Below are 25,191 nucleotides of genomic sequence, written 5' to 3'. Positions count from 1 at the left end.
AAAGTGACTGGTGACGCCTTTAACTGGGTGGTCAGGTAGCTACCACAAGGCACTAGCTGTGGGAACATCTCGGGGAAGAGCTTAAAAAAAAAAGCCAGTCATTCAGATTTGGGGTTTTACTCTGGAGGCATTTTCTGTGGCTTTCCCACGAAAGAGACATTTCTCGAAAGTTGACTTTATATTACTTTTAGTTTGGATGTGGTGCTTGATGATGTAGTCCTCTGCAATTGAAGATTAATAACTCAGGCAATTTGAGGGCAACAGGGCATGGTTCTTTTGGAAAAAGAAGTGTCTTTTTATCCCTATTAAAGACAGCAGACTTAAAAATAAAGTTCTCATTATATGAAATTATTAATATTTCTGAGGATTTCTCATAGGCTTCAGAATTTACAAACATAAACTATCTGGCTTGTTTTTATTTCTCTTACTCCCAAGGGTCTTTTCTTTTTTGCAGAGGATAGAATTCTGGTGTTAAGGGCTATCTGCTATTTCATGTCCCAAGTGTCAACAAAACAGTGACAACCTCAGTAGCCCAAGTGACAACCTCTCCCTTCCCCCACTCAGTCACTCTCTCTGCTCCCCCATCCCATCCCCTCCCCACCCAGCAGTGATGGAGGTGTAAAAAGTTGAGCTGCCTGAGGATTATATAGTGGTGACATGCAATATCAATCTCCCTGCCCGAATGCTAGGGGACCTTAACCTCTCTGCATCTCAGTCTCCTTTTCTGTAAAGTAGGGACAATAGTGACACCTACCTTGCAGGGTTTCTCTGAGGATGAAAAGAGTATATTCAAGGAAAAGTGCCTAGCACTTACTAAGGACTCCATAAATGATGATAGAGATGATGATGAAAAGCAGAGCCAGCCCTGAGAGTCCGTACCACCACAACTAGTTGATTTTTGTTTTTATCCATAGTCCAATAATTTGGCATTTCAGTGACTTTTCAATAGAAAGGAAAAGAGAGAGACTGTTGTTGTTCTTTGACAAGGAATTGAGGTGGAAGATATCACACTGCATCTTTAGACATAATCTCAAATCGGATTCAAGCATCGAGATGAATTACTGTCTACATTTTAGAACTTTCTGAAGTCACTGAAGTGTCTTAAAAGATGTGTATAGAACTTATTTCGAAATGTACCACAATATAAAATGGATGGACACATGGATAGATGGAAAGATCTGTGATAAAGCAAATATGGCAAAATGCCAATGGTAGAATCTAGTGGTGGGTACATAGGAGCTCACTATCTGCTTCCTTTAGCCTCTCTGTATGTTTGACATTTTTATAGTAAAATGCTGGGGGGAATACTGTGCAGGGTCCTGATTACATGGCTGAGCTAAAATCTTGATATTTTGCCTTTAGAAGTAATCTTTTTTCCCCTAACTAAATAAATGAAGAAATGCAGCGATTTAAAAAGAAAAACATCATCTAATGCCTGCCTCTCCAATGATAACTCTTTAAGAAACTCCAAAAGCAGACATGGTGGTGTGCCTGTATTCCTAGCTACTCTGGAGGCTGAGGCAGGAGGATCAGTTGAGCCCAAGAGTTCAGGGCTGCAGTGAGCTATGATTGTGCCACTGAACTCAGCCTGGGCAAAGAGCAAGACCTCATCTCTAAATATGAATGAATGAATGAATAAAATAAGCTCTATAGAAGTTTAGGATTCCTTGGATCAGAGTTTGAGAAGCCCAGGTTAACAACACTAATAAGAGTAGTACAAATGAGTGTTCAATGTGTGCCAGGCACCATTCTAGATACCTCACGTGTATTATTGCATTTAACCCATTTTAGGCTGGGTGTGGCGGCTCATGTCTGTAAGCCCAGCACTTTGGGAGGCCAAGGTGGGAGGACTGCTTGAGCTCAAGGGTTTGAGACTAGCCTGGGCAACATGGCAATACCCTGTCTCGTTAGCCAGGTGTGGTGGTGCACACCTGTAATCCCAGCTACTCGGGAGGCTGAGGCAGGAGGATTGCTTGAGCCCAGGAGATCGAGACCTCAGTGAGCCAAGATTGCTCACTGCCCTGCAGCCTGGATGACAAAGTGAGACCCTGTCTCAAAAAAAAAAAAAAAAAAAAAAACCCACCCATTTTATAGATGAGGAAACTGGGAAACTGAGTCACAGAGAATGAGTAACTCACCCAAAGTCACAGAGCTAGTAAGGGATGGGTTAGGAACACAGAACTTGAATACTTGGTAAGTCAGATCACTAAGCTCATACTAAGCTTGATGGGAGGTGGAGAGCAATCATCAGTGGAACTCAGATTTGTTGTCAGGTTGTTTTAGCTTTTGTTTGTGTCCTGAGTTAGTTAAGAAATGCCCTCTGTTTGATTATTAGAACCAGGCTTTTCTATGCTAGATATCATGGTTAGAAGAGATTGTCTTAAAAACCTGCAGAATTGTCCTTGTCATTGTTGACTCATCGATCTAATCCCCCCTCTTCTGATTTCTCACTTTGGACATGACTCTGTGGTTATTTCATTCATTCTAAGTATGATGTTGTTGAATAATTAGAGGACTGCATTTTCTAACAAAATTCTTTCTGAAAACCTTATATAGGGAAAACAGAGAGGATGAAGGCCTATCTAAAGAGCGCAGAAGGCTTTTTTGTCCTAAATAAAAGTACCACAGTTGGAAGGCATGAAGATTCAGACCTTGTTTTACAGGTAAGAAGTCTTCCCACCTGTTCCCATCCCCTCCCTGACCCCTTCCTTCTCCCTCTCTAACAGTCCTTAGTGTTATGTGGACTCCAGTCTCTTGTACACCACAACCTGGGCAAGCAGCCATACCTTTCCTTGGTGTGCTACCAATAGCCAGTTGCCAAGGGTACCCCATTTCCCTGGCATAAGGAATGAAGCTGAGTGCTGTGCAGAGCGTGATGCACTCCCATCCTTTGCTGAACACATCTGTCACTGTCCAACCCGTTGCAGAGCAGATGAGCCCCAAAGTAGGGCTTATCCCGAGAGGGTTCTTGGCTTTGCACAGGAAAGAATTCAAGGGCAAGCCAGGAGTAGAAGGAAACAGCCTTATCGAAGCAGCAGTGTTACAGCTGTGTGGCTGCTCCTACAGAGCCCGGCCACCCTGTAGACAGAGAGTAGAAGCTCAGGGCAGTTTTGCAGTCATATTTATACTCACTTTTAACTGCATGCAGATTAAGGGCTGGTTTATGCAAGGAAGAGATAATAACTTTGGGATCATTGGATGCCATGGAAAGGGGAGAGAATGCCTGGGTGTTGCCATGGCAACAGTACGTTCACATGGCATGCTGGTGGGCAGGTCTGATTGAAAGTTGCTTTCACCCTGTCCCTATTTTAGCTAGTCCTCAGTCTGGTCTGGTGTCTGAGCCCCACCTCTGGAGTCAAGTGCCACCTCCTACCTCACACCTGTGGTCATCTCCCCAGCAGCCTGATGTGTGGTTCAGAAGGTGGGCACAGAGCTGGTGCTTTGGCCTTTGCCTGCTCTGGGCTAGACCTCTCTTCCTTTCAAGACCCCATGGGACTGCGGTGGGCCCCTCAGAGGCCAGGGAGGCCACGGAGCTCCAAGCCCCGGGCTTAGCCTGGGCACTCTCATTTCATTCTCTGAATTAGCTGTGGTTTGGTCCAAAGCCTCAGCTCATTGACAACCAAGGAAGTTGAAAGGAGAATAATAATAGAAACAGTGGCTTTGAGCCTTTTTAAACATGAAAGGGGGTTAAAATATTGAAGTGGAAAGAGAAAAAATGCCGTGGAATCTCTTATAACTGTGAGAAGCAGATCTCTTTCAGACCTCACTCAATAGACTTTTTTAACCCTTCATTTTGAAATTAGAGATTCACAAGAAGTTCCAAAAATAGTAGGTAGAGATCACACCTACCTTTCACCCAGTTTCCTCCAGTGGTTACATACTATGTGTGACGATAGCAATATCAAAACCAGGAAACTGACATAAGTGCTGTGTGTGTGTGTGTGTGTGTGTGTGTGTGTGTGTCAGAGAGAGAGAGGACAATGTGTGTAGTTCTGTATCATTTTATAGATCACATGTGTATTAATAGATTTGTGTGTAGCAATCAAAAAATTGTCTTACCTCTTCTGCTTCCTTTCCCTTTCCATATACGTTTTAGAATAAGTCTGTCTATATCTATCAAATGTCTTGCTGAGATTTTGATAGAAATTGTGTTTAAATCTATACATCAATGTGGAAAGAATTTATATATTTACTATGTGGTTTTTCAATCCATGAACATGGTATGTTTCTGTGTTGATTTAGGTCTTCTTTGGTTTCTTTCATGAATACTTTGTAGCTTTCAGCATACAAATCCTGTGCCTGTTTTGCTGGATTTATACTTAAGTACTTAATTTGTCCTTTTTTGTTTGTGTTGGTAAATGGTATTATACTTTAAATTTCAGTGGCCACCTGTTCATTGCCAGTATATAGAAACATAATTGATTTTTGTATGCTTATATGGTATCTTCCAACCTTAACTGAACTTTCTAGAAGTTTTTTTGTCGCCTGCTTAGGATGTTACCATGTCATCTGCAAATTAAAAGTTTTATTTTTACCTATTTGATCTGTACACTTTTAATTTTATTTTCTTGAGATATTGCATTGACTGGGACTTCCAGTACTCTGTTGCATAAGAGTGGTGAGAGCAGTATAAATCTTTATATTTGCCTTGTTCCTGATTTTAAGGGAAAATCATTCTGTCTTTCATCATTGAATATTATATTAACTGTAGGTTTTTTATACATGTTCTTTATCAAATGGAGAACATTCCCCCTGCATTTCTAGTTTTCTAAGAGTTATAAACGCAATCGATTTTAAAATAACTCAACATACCTTCCTTTGAGATTCTCATCTGTGACATGGTCTCCCTACAAGGACACAGAAAACTGTTCAGTGTACAAAGTGGAAAAATCAAATAAAAAGAATCATAGTTTCTTCTGTATCATAACAAGGGATAGATTTAAGGTAGCTTTACTTTCTGGGTGGCCAAGGTAGAGAGACAGTGATCTCTGTTTTGAACTGGACTATGATATTAGAAAACTGTAGTAATTTGTAAAAGCACAGGCTTTGGAGGTAGACCTGGATTTGAATCTCTTAGACTGTTTTCTGGCTGTGTGACTTCAAGCAAACTACTTAATCATGCTGAGCTCATTTTCTCCATTTGTAAACCACTTATTTCACACGGCTGTAGGGATTAAATGAGAAAATGCATATAAAGTACCTGGCATATGGTACTAAGCAAATGGCGCCACAATCATTATTATAGTCACATAAAGTGGAGACTGAGAATTTTTGTTCACAGGGTTAAGGTGGATATCCACTGATACTAACAAGCTATTTGGAAACGGGAACTAATGAGGACGATTATTGTATATATAGACAGAAATTGAGCAGCATTGATTGTATAAAAATAATTGACTGCTTACTGCTCCTTGGCCTTAGTTTAAAAAGTAAGTCACCACTGTCAGCAACAGTTCCATTGATTTATGAAGGAATCAGTTGCATTTCCAGAAGCATGAGCTTATACTGGCTCCCGAGAGAACAGATGATACATGAATTGCCAAATGCTTTGTGAATAGACTTTTAATGGGCTTTTATATCTTCTCTTAGACAAATCCTCTTCCCAAAGCTTAAATCGATTTGGGAGAGGAGATTTGCTTTAAGAAGGGATGTCGGGGACACAGGTCTATTTTGAAGAACTGAAACCTACAGGCGTGTCCATATTTTTCAGAAAATATTTTATAAGACAAGATAAGGTGAAAATTTCCCCTCTTCTGCCTTCACTGGGCCTTTCTGATTAACCTGAGAATCATGCTTGATCAGCTAGAAGCCACCCTGAGTAATAATTCAACAGTCAATTTATCATTTGATTTGTGCTGCTAGAAGTCATTCCACTAAATAAAGTTCAGGAATCTTAAAAAAAAAAAAATCAGCTGTGAAATTACCCAGCATTTACATCTAGCAAAGAAAGAAGATTGTTTTATTTACTTGGATAAATCCTAAAGAATAGGGAGCTATGCTTCTAAAGATTTATTAATATATTCATTTGCAAAGCTGCCTTTTTTTTGCTTATTGATATTATAATATTCTGACATCATTCACATATTCTGATAATGGAAGGTAATTATGTGCCTATTGTTTTTTAAAAAATTGGGAGAAAGCAAACTGTAAAGAAGAAAATAAAAATCACTTGTAATCATGTGACTCAGGGGCAATCAATATTGATATTTGTAGGGTTTTGCCCTCCAGACCTTTTTTTTCTGTATCATGAAAGGAGTGTGGTTTCCTAATGGCAATAGGAAGCCTGTTTTAGCCAGCCTGGTTTTTGCCGTTATTATCACTCATTCATTCCACGGACATTCGCCTGGAGCCCCAGCACAGAGACAAGCCTGGGGATACTCACACATGGTCCCTGCAATCAGGAAGCTGCTAGGAGAGAGACATAGGTCAGAGGATCTGCAGAGCCTGGATGGTTTCAAGCCTATGTCAGGGCTCTAAAGGAAAGGAATATGGAGGATGAGAAGGACTTAACTAGACAAAGGGAGAAGGAACAGTGTGTGCAAAGGCCCTGGGGTGGAAGAGCATACGAAGAGCCTGATGGACTGAAAGAAAACCAGGGTGTAGAGGTCAGAGTGGGAAGGGGGAGAGCTAAGAGACAGGCAGGACTCCTTCATGCCACCGTAAGGATTTTGATCTTGATCTGAAAAACAATGGGAAGATGCCACTGATGGATTTTCAGCAATTGGAAGGCCTGACTGTTGAAATGGGCTCCCTGGCTGCCTTGTGCAGAAATCAGGAGCTCCTTTCAGAATCTGCCCCTGCCCCCACCTGCATTGGATGGGGCTGGAATACCTCGGCCACCAGCCTCGCTCATTTCAGAGCTAAACCTTCTGGTTATAGTCTGTATAATTTGACGTGGTTTTTGAACTGTAATGTTTATAGTTGGATGTGGCTGTTACTTGAACACTGATAAGAAAGGGACTTAATTCTTCCAGAATGCAGCAACGTCACAAGCCAATGTTTGCTGGGTTTTTCATGTGCCTGAGTGTGGTTGTTAAACATGAATCCAAGGCTTTCTGACACAGTGGGGTTAGGTGAGGTCAGGAATCTGTCCATTTCTCTGCTCTGCAGGTTCAGGTGAGGGTCCCCACGGAGATGCTTCCAGGACCGCACGGCCAGGCACGGTGGCTCACACCTGTAATTCCGGTACTTTGGGAGGCCGAGGTGGGCAGATCACTTGAGGTCAGGAGTTCGAGACCAGCCTGGCCATCATGGTGAAACCCCATCTCTACCAAAAATACAAAAATTAGCCAGGTATGGTGGTGCACGCCTGTAATCCCAGCTACCTGGGAGGCTGAGGCAGGAGAATTGCTTGGACCTGGGAGATTGCAGTGAGCTGAGATTGTGCCACTGCACTCCAGCCTGGGCAACAAAGAGAGACTCTGTCCAAAAAAAAAAAAAAAAAAAAAAATAGTGGAGAGCTGACCTCCTCCTTAGGACCTCGCCCTGCGCTGCCCTACGCCGAGGAGATTTCAGGATTCCCTTTACAATTGACTCGTAGGGCAGCCAGAGTCAATGCAGCGCCGCGGCTAGGAGGGTGAAGGTCATGGAGAAAAGCAAAGGACAGAAACTGCAGGGGGATGTAGGTGAAACGCTCATGCCTGCCCCTCTGCCCTTTGTGGACAGCATCCTTCTAGTTGACTCCTTTCTCTCTAGGGGAAATGTTCTCTATAGCACGTCAGCCCCTTCTCATATGGGATCAGAGGGTCAGGGCACAGGAGTGATCTAACAAACACAACAGAACCATCTAACCCAATGAGTCATATCCCTTTGCCTGGCACCTGCCGTTTCTGGGCTGCCTATAAGAACTATAAGAGCCTGCATCAAAATCTTTTTTATTACTATTAAACAATGCTGCACTGAATACCTTTTACCCATCATTTCACGGACATGCGAGTCCATGTGCCATGTCGAAGGACATGTATGGCTGCAGCTCTTGGCATCACCACACTGCCCTCCAGTGAAGGCTTATAGGGTCAGTTCCCCACCAACAGTGAGGGCACCCCCTCCCCTCCCGAGTGGAGCATGTGACCTACCTGACAAATTTCTGCTCATCCAAGAGGCGAAACATGGTATCCGTGACATTTTAATTCACATTTCCCATGCTATGCGTGAACCCCTCAAGTTTTGAGAGAGAAGGTGACAGGTGGACATGAACCTGGATAAAGATGCTCACCCCTCCCTGGTCCTGTGACGAGATCCACCAAAAGAAGCAGGCCTGGGGGATGTCCAGCCGCCCGCTGTCCCATCAAGACGCGCCCGTTCACCTTCCTGCCTCAGCTGCGCTCGCACACTCAGCCCTGGCTCCCCACCAGGCATCCTGAGCTCTGTGACGTGCCTCGTCTGATCTCGTCAGTCCTCGGGGAACTTTTCTCTCCCCTGATGTCACTGGTCAGTTCCCAACACAGCAATGCATGGGCCTACTTTCCCTTCAGCACGTGGAGGGCTGGCAAGAGGAAGAAGTTCCAAGAAAAGGACTAGATCATCATCTCTCTTTTCATTAAATACACATAACGTAAAATTTACCATCTTCACCATTTTAAGTGTACAGTTCAGTGGCATTCATTGCATTCACGTTGTTTTTTTTGGGGGTGGGGATTGGGGAGACAGAGTCTCACTTGCTCTGTCACCCAGGCTGGAGTGCTGTGGCACAATCTGGGCTCACTGCGTCCTCTGCCTCCCAGGTTTAGGTGATTCTTGTGCCGCAGCCTCCTGAGTAGCTGGGATTATGGGCATGCGCCACCATGCCTGGCTAATTTTTGTATTTCTAGTACAGACGGGGTTTCACCACATTGGCCAGGCTGATCTCGAACTCCCTACCTCAGGTGATCCACCCGCCTCAGCCTCCCAAAGTACTGGGCTTACTGGTGCAAGGCACTGCACCTGGCCTCACATTGTTACTCTGCCACCACCATCCATCCACAAGAACTCTCTTCATCTTGCAAAACTGAAACTCTGTACCTATTGAAGAAGAATTCCCCTTCCCCTCCCAGCCCCCAAGTCCCTGGCAGCCACCGTCTTTCTGACAAAGTACTTTCTGTCTCTGAATTTGCCTATAGCAGGTTCCTCGTAGACTATACTATACGCTGAATCGTATCGTACGTGTCTTTTGCGACTGGCTTATTTCACTTGGCATAATGTTCTTAAGGTTCCTCTGTGGCAGCATGTGTCAGAGTTCCCTTCCTTTTGAAGGCTGAATAGTGGCTGCTGCATGTCTGTACTACATTTTGTTGATCCATTTATCTGTCAATGGACACTTGGGTTGCTTCCAGCTTTTGGCTGCTGTGAATAATGCTGCTATAAACATAAGTGTCCAGATATCTCTCTCTCTCTCTCTTTTTTTTTTAAATGGAGTCAGAGTCTCGTTCTGTTGCCCAGGCTGGAGTGCAGTGGCACAATCTCGGCTCACTGCCAACCTCTGCCACCCGGGTTCAAGTGATTCTCCTGCCTCAGCCTCCTGAGCAACTGGGACTATAGGCATGCACCACCACGCCTGGCTAATTTTTTTGTATTTTTAGTAGAGACGGGCTTTCACCATGTTGGCCAGGCTGGTTTCGAACTCCTGACCTCAGGTGATCCACCCACCTCGGCCTCCTAAAGTTCTGGGATTACAGGTGTGAGCCACCACCAGACATCTCTTCAAGCCCCTGCTTTCAATTCTTTCAGATACATACCCGGAAGAGAGGCAGAACCACCAGATCAGATGACAGTTCTATTTTTAATTTTTTGAGGAACTGCCATACTGTTTTCCACAGTGGCTGCACAATTTTACTTTCCCATCAACAGTGCATAAGGGCTCCAGTCTCCCCACATCCTCGCCAGCACTTGGTATTTTCTGGGGGTGGTGGTTGTTTTTACAGTAGCCATCCTAATGAGTGTGAGGTAGAAGATCATAATCTTTTGAGACACATTGCTGTCTCAGCTCAAGGTTCTTTTGACTAGCACAGATAATACAAACAGCCACACCCCCATGTATAGACTACTTATGAGACATCTCGTGTGTTTTTATATGTGTTCTATGTATATGCTGTGTATGTGTTAGAGAGTTGTATCCTCAAACAGCCCTATCAGGCGAGAACTACTATTATCATTATTATCCTCATGTAAAGATGTGGAAATGCGGCTCAGAAAGGTTAAATAACTTGCCCCAAATCACACATCTAGTCGGGGACAGTGGGGCGGAGTTTCAGACTTGGGGCTATCTGGTGCAATGCTTCTAGACAAAGATGCTTCATTGTTTGGTTGTAAATTTGGCTTTAGGGAACATCTAAAAATCTAAATATCTGAAATTCCTTGTGAGTCAGTTAAGATAATCGGTAGTGTGAAATTCCACAGTTTGGACTCCTAGGTGAGGATTATCAGCAGAACAGAGAAAATCACTTTTCCTGTGGTCCTCATTGATGCAACAAACTGAGGTGGCGCCCTCTAGTGTGGGATTGGGGTAAAGAGGAAAGGTAGACCGAGGCTGCAGGTGGTTTCCTGGGAACAGGTGTGCTGGGGGCTGCGTAGATGACCCACGAGGATCCTGTCTCGGGTGTCGGGGACAGCTCCTCAGAGCCGACCAAGCTGGAGCTGCCTCTTACAAGAGAAAGCCTGGTTTTGCCAGGTATGGCAGGCCAGAAAGGGCCCCCCTCTCCCCGCCAGGTGTAAGAAACGGCACACATAGAGATCTGGAGGTGTTGTGTGAAGCACTTGGCATGGCATGATGAGGGCTGGATGGCCCTGCCACCCACATGCAAAAAGGCCACGTAAGCTAGGCTAAGCATTTCATGTTTAACTTGCTGTGAAAATGGAACCCCCTCCTCAAAAGGCTTTGAGCTGGGGAGAAATTGATTGTCTTTGTTATTTTGAAGAGAACACTGACAAATGTAGGCAGAATGGGTGGACAAAGAACAGAAGGGCGGCTCTAGAACAGGGTGGTAAGAGCATGAACTCAGTGCTAGGCCTCTTGCCTGTGATCCTGGCTCTGCCTTCTGAGTTGTAGGGTCCCAGGCAAGTTACCCAGCCATTCTCGGCTGCAACTTCTGTGTGTGTATGGTGGGGAACTGTGTTACGAGGCTGAATTACCATGAAGTGCTTAGGACAGTGCCTGGCAGGTGGTTAATACTACAGTACATTTTGGTTATTGTATTCGTTTTCTATTTATAACAATGAATGTTTATTATCTCATAATTCCTTAAGTCAGAAGTCTGGGTGGACTCAGCTGGTTCCTCTGCCCCAGGTCACTCAAGGCCAAAATCAAAGTGTTGGCCGCCTGGGCTCTTGGCTGGAGGCTCCAGGGAATCGTCTGCTTCTAGCCCCACTCACTTCGTTGGAAGAATTTAGCTAGATGCTGCTATAGAACCGAGGCCTCCGTGTCCTCACTGGCCATCGGTTGGAGGCCAGCCTCAGCTTCAGAGGCCTCCCAATCCCGCATGGCTCAAGGACCCTTTATCTTCAAAACCAGCAACAATGGGTCTAGTCTTTCTCATGCTTCAGATTTCTCTGACCTCCCCATCTGACTCATCTCTCCAACTCCAGCCAGAGAAAGTTCTTTGTTTTTAAGGGCTCACATGGTTGGATTAGCCCCCTCTGGATAATCCAGGTTAACCTCCCTGTTTCAAGATCAGTCATCGTTATCATATCTGCACCATCCCTTTGCCATGTAAGGCAGCAGCACACTCACAGGTTCCAGGGATTAGGACATGGACACCTTTGCGGGACCATTCTGCCAACCACAGTTATTACCATCTCTTGCTTGGACTCTGGCCATAGAGAGGCAAACAATAATATAGGAAGTTGAGCGCTTTTCAGAGGAATCAGTAGGGTCACTGCCAGGGACAGTGGAGAAAGATGGTGGATGAGCCAAGAGGATGATGCTATCACTTGTGTTATTGCGGGTTTACTTTGTGCCAGGCACTGTTCTTTGCACTTTTGTGTGTATTAACTCGTTTAATCCTTTCAGCAACCCTACAAGGTAGGGATCTCCCTTCCCCCATTTTACTGATGAGGAAGTTGTGGCACAGACAGACTAAGCAGCCTGCCCAAGGTCACATATGACAGGCACAGAGGGCTGGGATTCATGATCAGGCTGTCTGGGACCGTGCAGGGACAAGGAGCTTCAGGAAAAGAGGACTTCCGGAATGGGGGTGTGGACACGAGGATGACTAATCGCTGCTCTGTCGTGAGTGCCTAGCAAGTGGGCACGCATTGCTGTCTCAGCTCTAGGTTCTTTCGAGCTGTCAGTGCACTGGGGGGAAATGTCACAGACTCCATTACTCAGGACTCTCGGAACTCTCCCCTCCCTCTCTCAGGGTTGCACTGATTCTGGGGAGCTCTCAGAGATAACCCCTGAAACAGCATCTTCTCGGGGATTTGCCTGCTCCTCAAGACTCTCCCAGAGAAGCTGGGCAAGGCTCTGATTGACAGGAGGGAAGCCAACAAACTTCCTCTTTCCCTCTGCTCTCAGACTCACAGTCTTACCAGAGCCCTGGCCATTTCCTCACATCCTTATTCCTTTGAAAACCCCAGCTTGTTCTGTTTCTGCATTACATCCCTTTCCTGAGGCAGTGACGGGGTCACAGTGGGGGCGCAGGATGGTCAAGGACCAAAAGGTAAAAAGAAATATGATTCGATACGCACATGTGCCTGTCGTCCCAGACACTCGGGTACCTGAGGCGGGAAGATCACTCAAGCCCAGGGGTTCAAGGCTGTATTATGCTTTGATGGTACCTGGAAATAGCTACTGCACTCCAGCCTGGGCAACATAGCAAGTCCCTGTGTTTTTAGCTCACACACACACACACTGACACACCAGTTAATTTCAAAAATGTTATCCCACCACACTGAAAATTTTGCCAAATAGTATCTTTTGTCAGTCCTTTGAGGTAGAGCTTATCACACTCATTTTTGCAGCATAGGAAGCAGCCTCAGAGAGGCAAAGAAACTTGTCCCAGGTTGCACAGCAGGAACGGAGCAGAGGTGGGACTTGAACTCAGAGCTTTCTAAGTGCAGAGCCCATCCTTCTGGGCATAATAGCGAACATTTTAACACCTGCTATTGGGCTAAAATACTCTTCTAAGTGATTTTTATATATACTGTTTCATTTATTCTTCACCACAAACCCGTAAGGGCCATTCTGTTATTATGTCTGTTTACAGATGAGGAGACTGAGGTCCCAAGGGAATAGATCACTTGCCCAGGGTCACCCCACTAGGAAGTAGGAGAGCTGGAAATGAGGTCTCACTATGTTTCCAGGCTGGCCTCTGATGCCTGGGCTCAAGTAATCCTCCTACCTCAGCCTCACAAAGTGCTGGGATTACAGGTGTGAGCCACCCTGCCCAGCCACAACATGTATTTTGTGACTGCTTTATTTCACCTGCATATGTTCTCAAGGTTCATCCATGTTGTGGCAGAGTTTCCTTTCTTTTAAAAGCTAAATGACATCCATTGTTTGGATGCACCACGTTTTGTTTATCTTTTATCTGTCCATGGACACCTGGGTTGCTTTCACCTTTTGGCTACTGTGAATAATGCTGCTAGGAACATGACTGTACAAATGTCTCTTTGAGACCCTGCTTTCAATTCTTTTGAATATATACCCAGAAGTGGCATTGCCAGATCATATGGTAGTTCTATTATTATATTTTTGAGGAACCACAATATTGTTTCCACAATGGCTGCACTATTTTACATTCCCAGCCACAGTGCACGAGGGTTTAACATCTCCACATCCTCGCCAGCAATTATTTTCTGTGTTTTTATAGTAGCCATCCTAAAGGGTGCAAAGTGGTATCTCCTTGTGGTTTTGATTTGAATTTCTTAATGATTTGTGATCTTGAGCGTTCTTCTCATATGCTTGTTGGCCATTTATGTATCTTCTTTGGAGAAAGTCCATTCAAATCCTTTGCACATTTTTTAATAGGGTTATTTTGGTTTTGTTACTGTTGAGTTGTGGGGTTCTTTATATATCATGGATATTAACCCCTTTTCAGATATGTGATTTGTAAATATTTTCTTCCATTCCGTAGGTTGCCTTTTCACTGTGTTGAGTGTATCCTTTGATACACAGAAGTTTTAATGTTAATGTATTCCAGTTTATCTATTTTTACTTTTGTTGCCTGTGTTCTTGGTGTCATTGCCAAGAAATAACTGTCAAATCTATTGTCCTGAAGCTTTTCTTCTATGTTTTCTTTTAAGGGTTTTATAGTGTTAGCTCTTACGTTTAGGTCTTTGATCCATTTTGAACTAATTTTTGTTTATGGTGTAAGTTAAGGGTCCAGTTTTATTCTTTTTTTTTTTTTGTCTGAGACAGAGTCTCGCTCTGTCTCCCAGGCTGGAGTGCAGTGGCGCAATCTCGGCTCACTGCAAGCTCCACCTCACGGGTTCATGCCATTCTCCTGCCTCAGCCTCCCGAGTACCTGGGACTACAGGCACCTGCCACCACGCCCGACTAATTTTTTGTATTTTTAGTAGAGACGGGTTTCATTGTGTTAGCCCAGATGGTCTTGATCTCCTGACCTCGTGATCTGCCCCCCTCAGCCTCCCAAAGTGCTGGGATTACAGGCGTGAGCCACTGTGCCCAGCCTAGTTTCATTCTTTTACTAATACATGTGGATATCCAGTTTTCCCAGCATCATTTGTTCAAAAGACTGTCCTTTCCACCATTGAATGGTATTGACACCCTTGTCGAAAATCATTTGACCATATATGCAAAGGTTTATATGGGGGCTTTCTAATCTGTTTCACTGTCTATGTGTCTGGCATAAATACTAAGCCCACAGTGTTTTGATTACCCTATCTTTTTAATAACTTTTGAAACCAGGAAGTATGACACTTCCAACTGTTCTTCTTTTTCAAGATTGTTTTGGCTCTTCAGGGTTTGAGAATCCATATAAATTTTAGAATAAAATTTTATATTTCTGGGAAAAAAGAACACCATTGGAATTTTGATAAAGATTGCATTAAATCTGTAGGTTGCTTGGGTAGTATTGATGTTCTAAACAATATTAGGTCTTCCAATTCATGAACATGGGTTGTCGTTCCATGTATTTGTATCTTCTTTAATTTTTTTCAGCAACATTGTGTAGTTTTCAATGTACAAGTCTTTTGCCTTCTTGGTTAAGTTTATTTCTAATATTTTCTTCTTTTTGATGCTGTTGTAAATGGAATGGCTTTCTTACTTTACTTTTCAGCTTGTTTATTGTTAGTGTATAGAAATACCACTGATTTTTGCGTGCTGATTTTGTATCCTGAGTACAAAATAAATGATTTTGTATCATTTATTATGAATTCAGTGTTATATGTATATGTGTGTGTGTGTGTGTGTGTGCGTGTGTAATCTTTAGGGCTTTCTACATATAAAAATCATGTTGTCCAACAATACAGGTAATTTTATTTCTGGGATATATTGAATGCCTTTCACTTCTTTTTCTTGTCTAACTGCTCTGACTAGGACTTCCAGTATTATTTCAAATAGAAGTGGTGAGGGTAGGCATCTTTATCTCATTCCTGGTCTTAGAGGAAAAGTCTTAGTCTTTCACCACTGAGAATTATGTTAGCTATGAGCTTTTCACATATGGCCTTTATTATGTTGATGTAGTTTTCTTCTATTCCTAGTATTTTTTTAGTGTTTTCATCATGGAAAGAGTGTTGAATTTTGCCAACTGCTTTTTTTCCATCAGTCCAGATAGTCACCTGGTTTTTCCTTTTCATTCTGTTAATGCATTATATTACACAGATTGATTTTCATGTTGAATCATCCTTGCATTCCAGAAATAAATCCCACTTGGTCATGGTATATAATCCTTTTAATAAGCTGTTGAATTATGTTTGCTAATATTTTGTTGAAGATCTTTGCATCAGTATTCATTAGGGATATTGGTCTGTAGTTTTCTTTTCTTATAATGTCTTTCTCTGGTTTTACTGACAGGGTAATGCTGGTCTCTTACTTCGCCTTTTGAGTCTCAGCTTCTCCATCTGTAATATGCAGATTATAGTAGAACTCCCTGTAAAGGGCTGTTTTGCAGATTAAATGAGGGAATGAACACAGAGTGCTTTGGTAAGGTCCAGGTCACAGGAACTTCTCAAAATATGTTAGCTGATAATAATAAAAACAGAACAGCAGTTAATCTCATAATGAGACAGCTCAGCAGAGTGGAGCTTGTACATTCAGCCTATGTTGGCAGCAGAGCTTTCTACCAACATCAGTTTTTTGCAGTTATCTAAATACAGGAGGGAGTGGTATTATCAGGCAGTCCTCAGAAACTCTCCCTTGGCCTAACACGAGGCAGAGGCTTGTCCCATTTTGTGGTATCATCCAAAACTTCCTCCTGGCTTTGATTTCTTAATCACAGCTTGACAGCTTCTGAAGAGCTGAAAGTAATGGGATTTGGGAAGAGAAAAACAAAATGCAACACATAGAACTTATCTCTTTGATGAGTTATTAAGAATTCATAGGCTGGGTGCGGTGGCTTACACCTGTAATCCCAGCACTTTTGGAGGCCGAGGCGGGCAGATCACCTGAGGTCCGGAGTTTGAGACCAGCCTGGGTAACATGGTGAAACCCTGTCTCTACTAAAAATACAAAATTAGCTGGATGTGGTGGTGCGCCCCTGTAATCCCAGCTACTCAGGAGGCTAAGGCAGGAGAATTGCTTGAACCTGGGAGGTGGAAGTTGCAGTGAGCCAGGATCGCGCCACTGCACTCCAGCCTGGGTGACAGAGCAAGACTCCATCTCAAAAAAAAAAAAAAAGAGAGAGAGAGAGAGAGTTCTTAGATCACAAAGAAATGTGGTCAATAGGAATGGAGATGAAGATGATGTGGGTAGCATTTCCCAAAGAGCGAATATGTTTTCATGTTTATTTAATAAACTTTATTATTTTTGTGTGTTTGTTTTGAGACAGGATCTCGCTCTGTTGCCCAGGCTGGAGTGTGGTGGTGCCATCATGGCTCACTGCAGCCTCAACTTCCTGGGCCAAAGCAATCCTCCCACCTCAGCCTCCCAAGTAGTTAAGACCACAGGTGTGCACCACCACACTTGGCTAATTCTTTTATTTTTGTAGAGTTAGGGTCTCCCTATGTTGCCTAGGCTGATCTTGAACTCCTGGGTTCAAGCCTCCTGCCTTGGCCCCTCAAAGTGCTGGCATTTCAGGCATGAGCCAACATGTCTGGCCTAGACTTTTTTTTTTTTTTTAGCAGTTTTAGGTTCACAGAAAGTTGAGCAGATAGTACAGAGAGTTCCTACATATAACAACCCCTCTCCCACCACACTCACACATACACACACAGTTTCCCCTATTATTAACATCTTAGTTAGTATGATACATTTGTTGCAATTGATGAATCAATATTCATATGTTATTATTAACTCAAGCCCAGAGTTTACATTAGGATTCATTCTTCACATTATAAAGTTCTATGGGTTTTGACATACGCATAATGTCAGGTATTCACCAATACAGAATCATACAGAATAGTTTCACTGCCCTAAAGATCCCCTGTGCTTACCTGTTCAACACAGCCCCCAGCCTTCCCCTGACCCCTGGCAACCACAAATCTTTCTATAGTTTTATCTTTCTAAAAGTTTCATGTAGTTGAAATCATACAATATGTAGCCCTTTTAGATTAGCTTTTTTCACTAAGCAATATGCATTTAAAGTTCCTCTGTATCTTTTTGTGGCTTGAGAGCTCATTTCTTTTTATCATTGACTGATGTTTCTACCAGTTTGTTTATCCATTTACCTTCTGAAGAACATTTTGGTTGCTTCCAGTTTTTGGCAATTATGAATAAAGATGCTATAAACATTTATCCAAAATAAATGAGTCTTAAAACCCAACGATAAGAAAACAACCCAAATTAAAGATGGACAAAAGATCTGAACAGATACTTTGCCAAAGAAGACATACAGATGGCAAATAAGCATATGAAAAGATTTTAAACGTCATATTTCACTTGGCAATTACAAATAAAAGAATATATCTCCCCATTTTTTTTTCTTTAGCCTCTTGATGCAATGGATTACATTAATTTTCAAACGCCAAATCAGTTCTTGAATACCTGGAATAAATCCCACTTAGTTGTGGTGTGTAATTATTTTTATACATTATTGGATTATATTCACTAATATTTTGTTGAAGACTTCACATCTATGTATATGAGAGAGATTGGCTTGTAGTTTTCCTTTATTGTAATGTCTTTACCTTGTTTGGGTATATTCAGGTGATACTGGCCTCACAGAATAAGTTAGCAAGTATTCCTCCTGCTTCTATTTTCTGGAAGAGATTGTAGGGAGCTGGTATCATTTCTTCCTCAAATGTTTGATAGAATTCACCAGGGAACCCATCTGGGCCTGGTGCTTTCTGTTTTAGAAGGTTATTAACTATTGATTCAAATTCTTTGACAAGGGCCCAGATCATCTCTTCCTCCTCGTATGAGTTTGGGTAAATTGTGTCTTTCAAGAAATTGGTCCATTTCATCTAAGTTATCAAATTTGTGAACAGAGAGCTGTTTATAATATTCCTTTGTATATCATTATAAATAATATATAAAATAATAATATAAATGATATATAAATTATAAATATAAATATTTATATAACATACTTATAAAATAAATATGTTATATATTATAAATATAATATATATATTGATATGATATAAAAACATATGTTATATAAATATATAAAATATGTTTTATAGCATATAAATAGGAATGTAAAATATATTTTTATAAATATTCTATAATAAATATATCCATGGGATCAGCTGTGATGGCCTCTCTTTCATGTCTGATATCAATAATTTGTGTCTTCTCTCTTTTTTTCTTGGTTACCTACTAGAGGTTTATCAGTTCTAGTGATCTTTCCAAAGAACCAACTTTTGTTTTCTTTGATTCTGTCTATTGTCTTCAATTTCATTCATTTCTGATCTAATCTTTCTTTCAGTTCTTCTGTCTATGTTAGGCTTATATTGCTCTTCTTCCTCTAGTCTCCTAAGGTAGAAACTTTGATTATTGATTTCAGATCTTTCTTCTTTTCTTATGTGTGCATTCAAGGCTGTAAATTTCCCTGTAAGCACTGCTTTCACTGCTTCCCACAAATTTTCAGTTGTATTTTCATTTTCATTTAGTTAAGATAATTTTTAATTTCTCCTGAGAGTTCTTCTCTCTAAATAACACCGTGTGTTATTTAGAAATGTGTTGTTTAATCTCCAAATGTTTTGGGATTTTCCACCTATCTTTCTGTTACTGATTTCAAGTTTACTTCCATTGTGGTCTGAGAGCATACTCAACATGATTTCTATTCCTTTAAATTCATTGAGGTGTGTTTTATGGCTCAGAATGTGGTATAGCTTAGTGAGTGTTCCATGTCAGCCCAAGAAGAACGTGCACCTTGTTGTTGTTGGGTTAAGTGTTCTATAAATATCAATTAGATCTTGTTGATTGGCGATGTTGTTCAGTTTAACTATGCCTTTACTAATTTTCTGCCTGCTGGCTCTGCTAATTACTGACAGAGGGTTGTGGAAGTTTCAGCTGTCATACTGGGCTTATCTATTTTTTTTGCAGTTCTATCAGTTTTTGCCTTGTGTATTTTGGCACTTTGTTGTTAGGTGCATGCACATTAAGCATTGTTATTTCTTCTTGGAGAATTACCCCTTTACCATTATTTATGGCTCTTTTTTTTTGAGTTTCACTCATGTCATCCAGGCTGGAGTGTAATGGCATGGTCTTGGCTCACTGCAACCTCCACCTACTGGGTTCAAGCGATTCTCCTTCCACAGCCTCCTGAGTAGCTGGGATTACAAGTGTGCACCACTACACCTGGCTAATTTTTGTATTTTTAGTAGAGATGAGGTTTCACCATGTTGGCCAGGCTGGTCTCAAACTCCTGACCTCAGGGGATCTGCCTGCCCCAGCCTCTCAAAGTGCTGGGATTACAGGCATGAGCCACCGCGCCTGGCCTAATGCTTCTCTTTATCCCCAGTTTTTCTTGTTCTGAAACTGCCTTGGCCGCAGTTAGTATGGCTGCTTCAGCTTTCTTTTGTGTTTTCATATTTTGGGTGGCAAAGTGGTGGAAACTTGGAAAGTGGCTAACAGCACAGACATTTGAATCAGGCGAAGCTGAGTACAAGCCAGGTGACTTGTCAAGTGGGGTGACTTTGGGTAAAGTCATTCTGTGCCTCAGTTTCCCTATCTACCAAATGGGAAACTATCCCTAGATTGTTGTGAAGATGAAATAGGGCAATGCAATAAAGCACTAAGCAATTTCCTGGCTTGTAAGGTGTAAGTAATATGTTTTATTGTTACTCTAGTATACATATTAATATATTCTATTATTAATATAAGCTCTAGGTTGTTATATGATGGAACTTTATATGTCTAAGTGCAAGTACTTTTATATAAAAGCTGGACAGGGCGCCCTGAGAAGATAAACTTAGAAAATAATTGCAAAGTCTCAAGCTGACATGGATGTCTGGTTGACAGTGCCCTTAAAAGATGAAGACTTTGGCCGGGCACGGTGGCTCACGCCTGTAATCCCAGCACTTTAGGAGGCCGGGGCGTGTGGATCATGAGGTCAGGGGTTTGAGACCAGCCTAGCCAATATGGTGAAACCCTGTCTCTCACGCCTGTAATCCCAGCATTTTGGGAGGCTGAGGTGGGTGGATCACAAGGTCAGGAGATCGAGACCATCCTGGCTAACATGGTGAAACCCCGCCTCTACTAAAAATACAAGAAATTAGCCGGACATGGTGGCAGGCGCCTATAGTCTCAGCTACTCGGGAGGCTGAGGCAGGAGAATGGCGTGAACCCGGGAGGCGGAGCTTGCAGTGAGCCAAGATCGCGCCACTGCACTCCAGCCTGGGCGACAGAGCGAGACTCTGTCTCAGACAAAAAAAAAAAAAAAAAACCCAAAATTAGCTGGGCGTGGTGGCGCACGCCTGTAGTCCCAGCTACTTGTGGGAGACTGAGGCAGAAGAATTCCTTGAACCCGGGAGGTGGAGGTTGCAGTGAGCCGAGATCCTGCCACTGCACTCCAGCCTGGGTGACAGAGCGAGACTCTGTCTCAAAAAAAAAAAAAAAAGACGAAGACTTCAGTGTGCCCTGCAGCTCACAGTCGGAACATTTCCCTTCATCCCTCCAGGGCCCTGCGGCCAGGGGAACATGCAGTCACCTCCTTTGTGCTGAGCTTCACTCAGTCCTCTTATTAAAGTGAAATTACAGAGGAGCTTCTGTCCCCTGCCATCAGTTCACAGACGCACTGGCTGGGGCCCCTTTCCTTTGGGGAAACGTGGTCACACCAAGCCCCCTTTTGAAAAGCAGGTTATCTGTGGTTAGGCAAATCCTGAGTAGCTTTTAAGAAGCAATGGAAATAACTAATCGCATGGGAAATGTTTATTGTACATCAAGGTTTTTCAAAGGTAGTTATAAAACTATGTATGTAGGGTGTGATTAATTTTGTTTAAAAAAAAATTTAAAAGAACGTAAGCATAGAAAAAAAACGCTGAAGGATGTGAACCTCAATGTTAACCATGGCTGCCACTGGTGGGGGTGGGATTATAAGTAACGGTAATGGCTTCTTTAGTACTTTTCTCTATTTCTTGTTTGGGCCATTTCTGCTTCCTGCCCTGGTACTGAGTACCACCATAAATACCCATGTGGAATCAGGGAAAAAGAAAATGGCCAATTCCTTGACCATTTTCGGTTTTGGTAAAATTAAAAAAATAATGAAAACAAACAAAAGGAAAAGAAAATGGCCAATTCCCTGGTCCCATATTTGCCCAGTATGACTCTCCCAAGATCCCTTTGCCTTTGTGTTGCCTGATTTCCCCACTCAACAACTTAGGTACCTGTCCCCAGGTCTGGTGTTAGACAGAGCACATATCCCAAGCTCCTTCACGCACTAGCCGTGTGGCCTTGGGCAAGTCGCTTAACCTCTCTGATCCTCAGCGTCCTCCTTTTAAAATGAAGATTGTTGTGATGATCAGGCGGCGGCAAAACAGGTAAAGCACTCAGCTCGAAACATTAGGGGCCGTGTCATTTTTGTTTTCATGGCTACGACTGTCCTCCTTCTCCGTTGCAGTCTCCTGACATCGACAACCACCATGCACTCATTGAATATAACGAGGCGGAGTGCAGCTTTGTTCTCCAGGACTTCAATTCCCGCAATGGCACGTTTGTCAACGAGTGCCACATTCAAAACGTGGCTGTGAAGCTCATCCCTGGAGACATCCTGAGATTTGGGTCTGCAGGGCTGACCTATGAACTGGTCATTGAAAATCCACCTCCGGTGAGTCCGGGCCACTGGGGGATAGAGGGGCCATGTCGCCTTCGTGCAGCCCGGCGCTCGGATGCAGCTGCAGGGTGGCGCTCATCCACATTGGTGCCACTGTGATCGCACGCTGCACACATGCAGCAGAGACACAGAGTCGACCCTGTGGAGTTCTGAGTCATTCTGGCAGGTCCCGGGAAGGAGAGAATCTTAGCACCCTCTTCTGGGCATTTCTTGGAGTTGCATCTTGGCTCACATAGAACCAGTTTTCCAAAAATGTGCAACTTCCTGAGAGGAGGCGGAAAACAAGGTGTGCTTTTGAAAATGCAGAGATGGATTTCATTTTTAGGCAGATCAGCGCACTGCTCTTTCCTAGCTCTGTGACCTGGGCCAGACTTCTTCATATGCCCAGGTCTCTGCCTTCTTGACGGCACATGGCATCGAGAGAATGTCTGTAGAGCCTGAAACTCAGTGTCCAAGTAGACGCTCTCAACACATAAGCCAAGTCTGTGAAGTCCGAGCCAGTGTTTCTCTAAACATGTCTGATTATCAGAATTTGAGGGGGACTGTTCAGTAAAATGACAGGTTCCCGGGGCCCCTCCATGGGAAATTCTAATTTTGTGACTTGCCAGTGGGGGAAGAGGAGGACGCACAATATCTGTATTTCTTTTTTTTCATACAAAGATATTTATTGAAGTATTATTTGTAGTGGCATAACATTTGAAACCTAAATGCCCATCAAAAGGGGCATTGTTTAATAAAATATAAGGGGTTCATTCTTATGTGGATAACTATGCTGCTTTTTTTAAAATGCAGCTTTATTGAGGTATAGTTGACATACAGTAAAACTGTACATGTCCAAAGTACATCATTTGCTAGGTTGGGGCACATGGATATACCTGTGAAGCCATTGCCACAACCAAGACAGCAAGTGCACCCATCACACTACAGGGTTCCTCATGAACTTAGCATTTGTTTGCTTCCTTGCTTTGAACAGCTTTATAGAAGTATAATTTATGCAGCATAAACCCCGCCCATTTTAAGCTTACAATTCAACACATTTCAGTGTATTTACAGAGGGGTGTAGCCATCACCACAAGCCACTTTCAGCACATTGCCATCACCACATCCTAGAAAGACACCCGTGAGATACTTGACTTTTTGTGTTGGTTTGTGCAATTTTTTATGTTATAAATTGTGGTAAAATACATGTAACATGAAATTCACCATATTCACCGCTTCCAAGGAACAGTTCGGTGTTGAGTGCATTCACATTGTGGCGCTGCTGTCACACCTTCGATCCACAGAACTCTTTTCATTTTGCAAAACTGAAACTCTGCCCCTATTAAACAAGAGCACACTGTCTCCCTGTTGCCCTCTCACCCTAGCTTCTAACGACCACCGTTCTACTCCCTGTCTCTGTGAAGCTGACTACTCTGTGTACCTTGTATAAGCGAAATCGTACAATATTTGTCCTTTTGTGTCTGGCTGGTTTCACTTAGCACCAAGTCCTCAAGGTTCATCCATGTTGTAGCATGCATCAGACTGTCCTTCCTTTTGAAAGCCGAAGAATGCTCCCTTGTATGAGAGACCACATTTTGCTTATCCGTTCTTCCATGGGTAGACACGTGGGCTCCTTCCGCCTTTTGCCTGTTGCAAATGATGCAGCTGTGAACCTAAGTGTACAAATTTGGGGAGGAGTATTTTGTTTTAATCACATAAGTGTGTCACCCAGTGGTAAAGACGTCCAACCTTCACTACTGAAGGAGTAAAAGAATGTATTATAAAATATTCTGTTTTGGCCAGGCATAGTGGCTCACACCTGTAATCCCAGCACTTTGGGAGGCCGAGCCGGGCAGATTGCCTGAGCTCAGGAGTTTGCAACCAGCCTGGGCAACACGGTGAAACCCCGTCTCTACTGAAATACAAAAAAAAAATTAGCCGGGCATGGTGGCGGGTGCCTGTAGTCCCAGCTACTCTGGAGGCTGAGGCAGGAGAATTGCTTGGACCCAGGAGGTGGAGGTTGCTGTGAGCTGAGATCACGCCACTGCACTCCAGCCTGGGTGACAGAGCAAGACTCCGCCTCAAAAAAAAAAAAAAAAGATTCTGTTTTGTATAATAGTTTATATTTTGTTGATGAACGAGAACGGTAGAGTTATTATAATGGAATAATGAGGAGGAGCAGGAGGGATGCTATGCTAAGGCATTTACCTGCTTTCCCTTATTTAATGCAACAGCCTATGGCATGGGCTCTCTCATGATCCCCATTTTACAGACAAGGAACCTGAAACTCAGAGAGGTTGAGTAATTTGCCCAGGACCACACAGCTAGTCACTGTGAATTAAACTCTGTCTCCACTTGCAGGTAACAATTGGGAGAAAACCATTGGGTCAGCTGCTAGCTGTAGCAGTATCATCAACTGGTTTTCAAAGACAACAAAACACACTTTTTTTTTTTTTTTTTGAGACCGAGTCTCGCTCTGTCGCCCAGGCTGGAGTACAGTGGCCCGAGCTCGGCTCGCTGCAAGCTCAGCCTCCCGGGTTCACGCCATTCTCCTGCCTCAGCCTCCGGAGTAGCTGGGACTACAGGCGCCCGCCACCACGCCCGGCTAATTTTTTGTATTTTTAGTAGAGACGGGGTTTCACCGTGTTAGCCAGGATGGTCTCGATCTCCTGACTTCGTGATCCGTCCGTCTCGGCCTCCCAAAGTGCTGGGATTACAGGCGTGAGCCACCGCGCCCGGCCAACAAAGCACACTTTTACAGTCACTTGGCTGTACATGAATTTTAAAAATTCTTATTTCTACATGCAGTTGCCTCCTGCTTTATTAGCTAAGGGACTGTTGGCTGCCAGACATCTGCCCCCTGGCCCGTGCCCAGGGCACCTCACAGCAGCCTGAGCCTTTC

General features: G+C 43.2%; 1 protein-coding gene across 37 annotated transcripts in view; it reads left to right on the top strand.

Annotated features, from left to right (window-relative positions):
- Positions 1-25,191, top strand: part of FHAD1 (forkhead associated phosphopeptide binding domain 1) — a 150,131-nt gene that overhangs the window by 2,005 nt on the left and 122,935 nt on the right. For 31 of the 37 annotated variants that reach the window (XR_008492249.1, XM_054437397.1, XM_054437631.1 and 28 more), the window contains exons 2-3: positions 2,557-2,663; positions 22,098-22,304. Coding sequence is in view for 36 of the 37 variants with exons in the window: in XM_054437397.1 (XP_054293372.1) it covers positions 2,571-2,663; positions 22,098-22,304 (300 nt within the window). In the remaining variant the exon portion in view is untranslated. The remainder of the gene's footprint in view (positions 1-2,556; positions 2,664-22,097; positions 22,305-25,191) is intronic. The other 6 variants (XM_063659447.1, XM_063659476.1, XM_063659466.1 and 3 more) reach the window with 1 other exon arrangement.

Source organism: Pongo pygmaeus, chromosome 1, assembly GCF_028885625.2.
Source record: "Pongo pygmaeus isolate AG05252 chromosome 1, NHGRI_mPonPyg2-v2.0_pri, whole genome shotgun sequence".
In the NCBI taxonomy this organism is placed as follows: domain Eukaryota; kingdom Metazoa; phylum Chordata; class Mammalia; order Primates; family Hominidae; genus Pongo; species Pongo pygmaeus.
Note: the sequence above shows the minus strand (reverse complement) of the source record. Positions and strands in the feature narration are given on the sequence as shown.